Source organism: Rattus rattus, chromosome 14 (assembly GCF_011064425.1).
Source record: "Rattus rattus isolate New Zealand chromosome 14, Rrattus_CSIRO_v1, whole genome shotgun sequence".
Classification (NCBI taxonomy): domain Eukaryota; kingdom Metazoa; phylum Chordata; class Mammalia; order Rodentia; family Muridae; genus Rattus; species Rattus rattus.
Window position 1 is genome coordinate 25,519,657 of NC_046167.1, and position 4,884 is coordinate 25,524,540.

The 4,884-nt window shown below is 38.4% G+C and overlaps 1 gene segment (V, D, J or C); it reads right to left on the reverse strand.

Moving 5' to 3' along the window:
- Nucleotides 1-214: 214 nt before the first annotated feature.
- On the reverse strand, nucleotides 215-3,836 carry LOC116883965. The segment is given in 3 exon segments: nucleotides 215-265; nucleotides 3,076-3,392; nucleotides 3,780-3,836. Coding segments are annotated over 3 exon segments (414 nt in total).
- Nucleotides 3,837-4,884: the final 1,048 nt, after the last annotated feature.

Consider the following 4,884-nt stretch of genomic DNA (forward strand, 5'->3'; position numbering starts at 1 on the left):
AAAACGAAACAACCCTGGGATTCCATCTCTCATCAGAAGGAATGGCTAAGATTAAAAAAAAAAACAAAAAAAAAAAAAACAAAAACAAACAAACAAAAAAAAAAAAATGGTGACAGTAGATGCTGGCATGCATGTAGAGAAAGGGGAACACTCCTCAATTGTTGGTGTAATTGAAAGCCGGTGCAACTACTCAGGAAATATGTATGCAGGTTCCTCAGAAAATTAGACATAGACATAGTGCTATTTGAGGACCCCCCCCATACCACTCCTGGGCATATATTCCTGAAATGTACTCGAACACGTAACAAGGACGCTTCACTATATTCATAGCCTTATTTATAATAACCAGAAGCTTGAAAGAACCCAGATGTCCTTCAACAATAGAGTGGTTACAGAAAATGTGGTATATTTATACAATAAAGTACTACTCAGCTATTAAAAACAATGATCTCATGAAATTATTAGGCAAATGGATGAAACAAGAAAATATTCTGACTGAGGCAACCCAGTCACAAAAGAACACATATGGCATGCACTAACTGATAAGTGTATATTAGCCCAAAAGGTTGGAATGCCCACAGTTATAATAACCCACAATATGAAGCTCAAGAAGAAGGCAGACCTAAATGTGTATGCTTCGGTCTTTCATAGAAGGCAGAACAACATACTCACAGGAGGAAATCCAGGGACAAAGAATAGAGCAGAGACTATAGAAAAGTTCCTCCAGAAACTGTCCCACCTGGGGATCCATCCCATATGCAGCCACCAAACCCAGTCACTATTGCTGATGACAAGCTGTGCTTGCTGATAGGAGTGTGGTATGGATGTATACTGAGAGGCTCTGCCAGAGCCTTAGTGATGTGATGAGGATGTTTGCAGCTAATCATTGGACAAAGCAAGGAGACTAAAATAGAGGAATTAGAGAAAGAAATAAAGGAACTGCAGGGGTTTGCAATCCCATGGGAAGAACAATATTAACCAACCAGACCCTGCAGAGCTCCCAAGGACTAAACTACCAACCAAAAAGTACACGTGAAGGGACCCATGACTCCAGGCAAATGTGTAGCAGAGGATGGCATTGTTTGTGGTCAATAGGCAAAGCCGTTGGTCCTGTGAAGGCTTGTTTCCCTAGTGTCGAAGAATGCCAGGGTGGTTTGCTGGGAATGGGTCACTGGGAGGGGAAGCATCCTCATAGAAATGGGGAGAAGGGATGAGGGAGGGGAAATCCAGGAAAGCTGAAAACATTTGAAATGTAAATTCAAAAAATATTCAATAAAATGCAGAAAATGAAAGAAAGAAAAATTGATGCACATCCAAGTGGAATTTGATTCATCTACAAAGAAAACTGAAATGAGCAAAGATTTAAAAATAAAATGTCTGGAACTATCAAACAATTTATACCGTGTGATAAAGATTGATGTTATGTGTTCATTTTTATAAGTGGATTCTAACTTTAAATGGTGAAATTTGAATGACTTATCTAGAGTCTGTAATGGTTAGAAGTTAGAAAGAGATGATGACAGAGGAATTGAGAATAGACCTAAAGGAGAGGAAGAGGTAGTGGCGTAGGGATCAAGTGAGGTGTAATATTCTACCATTTTATTTTCACGTAATATTTGATCATAAGGTATAATTATATTCAAGTTCTCAGACAATAAAGGAAGCTGGGAACTTTTAAAATTGCTGACCTACTTGTTCCTTATTCTTTTATTGTTTGCCAAAACACAATGAATGATTTTTCCTAATGGAAAAAAGATTAACTGATTCTGAATGATGAAAAATTGTAGCAAAATCTTGGCACAGATACTTGTGGGGCTTTTTATTTTACTGTTGAAATAATTGCTAAGATGGATGTTTGGGAACACGTTCAGCTCCTGAGTCTATGCTCCTGTCACTGACAGGTCAGGTTTTGCTGCCTAATTCAAGTAAATATCATGCTTTGTGTAGACTCTTCTGCTTTGTTTGTTTTACGTTTTCAGGCCCTAACTGTAGAAAGTATGTGTATGTGCATGTATTGTAAAAGCAGATGATGAGAATATGGCAGAAAATAGGAAAGGAAAGGATATTGAAGAGTAAACAAATGCAAGAGTGTATATAAGAACACCACAGAAACACATCATTTTCTAATTCTATGGTGATTAATGATCCTCTAGAAGTAACAAGATCACAATGTCAAGTATAGGAATCCTCCTCATACTAGAGACACCAAAAGCCAAAAAAAAAAACAGGCTATTGTCAGTATTTTTTTTTGAATTATTTGTTTGTTTTTTGTGTTTGTGAGTGAACACCAGGAGGAGGTCTCAAATGCCTATTGCTAAAATGCTAAGGACACCATGCATTTTAGTGGAAGAACACAGAAAAATAATCATGGAATTAAACTAAAGGTCTACTGATGGGTTGATAAATTTCACAGTTCTAGAAGACTGCCTTCAAACTCCCAGTGGATTAAGAATGTTATCGATCTTTTGCTCAGCTCTGGACTCCATATCCATCAATAATGTCCATCTGTTTAGCAGGACATTGAACTTGTTGACTTATCTGCGATACACTGAGAAAAGTATGTCAGAACAGAAACATCTTATGGGTAAAAGCATTTGCTGAAAGTTACAGTCAATGAACATATGTCACGAAAATGAAAAACAAACCAATTTTAGATGATAAATAGAAACAATTGAATTTAAATGTAAAGCTTAAACACGGCAAATGAAAATTTTAATAAGTGAGACAGCAACAGAATATGTCCCAGTTTTCTGTCTTCTTTAATAGATAATACTGACAAAAGAAGATGTGGCATGTAGTAACAGAATGTAGTAAAGTTAGCTTTATCATCATCATTGCTGGTGGCTGAGAGGACACCTGTTCACTATTCTCATGAGTCAGATGCAATATCATTATTATTATAGCCAATGAAGCCAAAAAAATAAAAATGACCAGTGAGCTGTAGCCTACATGTACATGACCTCAGCTGCACCCATAATCTTCAGTTCCTCAATAACTCTCTCTCAAACAGATGAGTAACTTATTTGAAAGCTGCAATGCTCCAAGCAAGGACGTTTTTGTTAGGGTCTGCATCACTGTGGGAGGTAAATGTGTACTTTGTAAGCAGTAATAAACTCCCAAGTCCTCAGGCTCTACTCTGCTGATCTTGAGGGTGAAATCTGTCCCTGACCCACTGCCACTGAACCTGTCTGGCACCCCAGAAAATCTGTTGGAAACCCGATAGATGAGGAGCTGTGGAGACTGGCCTGGCTTCTTCAGGTACCAATGCAAGTAGGTGTTTCCATTACTGTGTACCAGGCTCTGACTAGACCGGCAAGAGATAGAGGCTTGACCTCCAACGCTGACAGGCAGGGAGACTGGAGTTTGTGTCATCACAACATCACCTCTGGAAGCTGAAATAATGAGAGAAAAGTACAGAGTTACATACATACTTCACGAAAAATCTTGTGATTTTTTTATATACTTCAACTGATGTGTTTGTTTTTACAAACAAAGTTTTATGTTTTAAATTTCCAGTCCTAAGACAACAAGTGAAAAGGAAGCACCAGGTACTTCTGTACATTACTTAGACCATCCCAGTCCATCCATGTCATGATCTTCATCATAGCACAGGTTCTCTCTCATCCCGGACCTCCGGCTCACAGATACACAAACAACAGGCCCTATCCTTGAGGATAATAACTATCTACTTATACATGACGCAACACATGAAGTGAACAGTATGACCTGGGACTTGTGCTCCTTCCCTATTCTCCTCTCGCACTTCCCTCTGTCCTTACCAGGAATCCAGAAGAACAGCACCAACAGACTAACAGGCCACTTCATTTTGATAACGAAGCCTGGGAAGACCTTTCTTTTACTTAGAGCAAGATGGCAACCAACCATTTTATCCAAAACTGGCAGGTGTGGTTCTGCCCTGGGGAATAATATGCAAAGGCCTGGGTTTGTGTGGCAGTACAAATAGTGGAAAGTACCCAGACAGTGTCTCATGACTGCAAAACTAACAATCCTCTTCTTGTTATGGAGGGCACTAGTGCCCTCAGATAAGCACTGTAAAACCAGGAATGTTAATTATATAGGGCTGTCTCTTGAACGGAGGAATTGTAAACTTGGTTTTCATCCATAATAATTGGAATTGATGTGCTTAATTACCTGATGACCTTTTCTATCAATAAGTCCTTACCCAGATTTCCCAGAGTCTCCCTTCATAGACCTTAATCTTTAGTTTCCTTTCTCAGTAAATTGAGTCCACCTTTAAGGAAAAAGTCACATGTTCTCTGCAAAAGAGTTTCAATGTTGTCATGTCTCAGGTTCATTATGCACATGAAATTGAGAAAAAAGATTTTGTTCTCAAATGTTATACTGTGCTTAAATATGTCTAAAATATACTGCCCTGAGATCAGACTTGAGACACTTCAAATACCATCAGCTAATTATTTCATTCTCACTAGATTTTCCTTCCTGCTAAAAATTATTATTTTGTCTTCCAGTCAATATATTGCAGAGTCCCCAAAGTTGGTACCAAACATGAGGGACAAAACATCAGAAAAGATAATAAAATTCTTTTTAAGTAGAATTTAAAGGTTAAAGAAAATTAGGCCTCTTGCCCTAAGGACTGTTACTGTGAGGCAGTAGAAGTGTTATGTGTTCTCATCAGTCCATTGAGGCAAAGCATTTTGTACAATTGTTAGGACGGTTGTTAAGAATGAGAGGGAATTAATATTGTAAAGAATGTCCCAGAAAGATTAATCTCCCTCGATTATTTATTTTAAAAGTGAGGGGGACATTTTCTGCTGCATAGATCCTGTAATGTTTTAGCAGGCAAGGCAGGCAGATTTGACTCTGGGGCAGCTCATGCTTCCTGGTTGACAGGCAGGTTCAGAA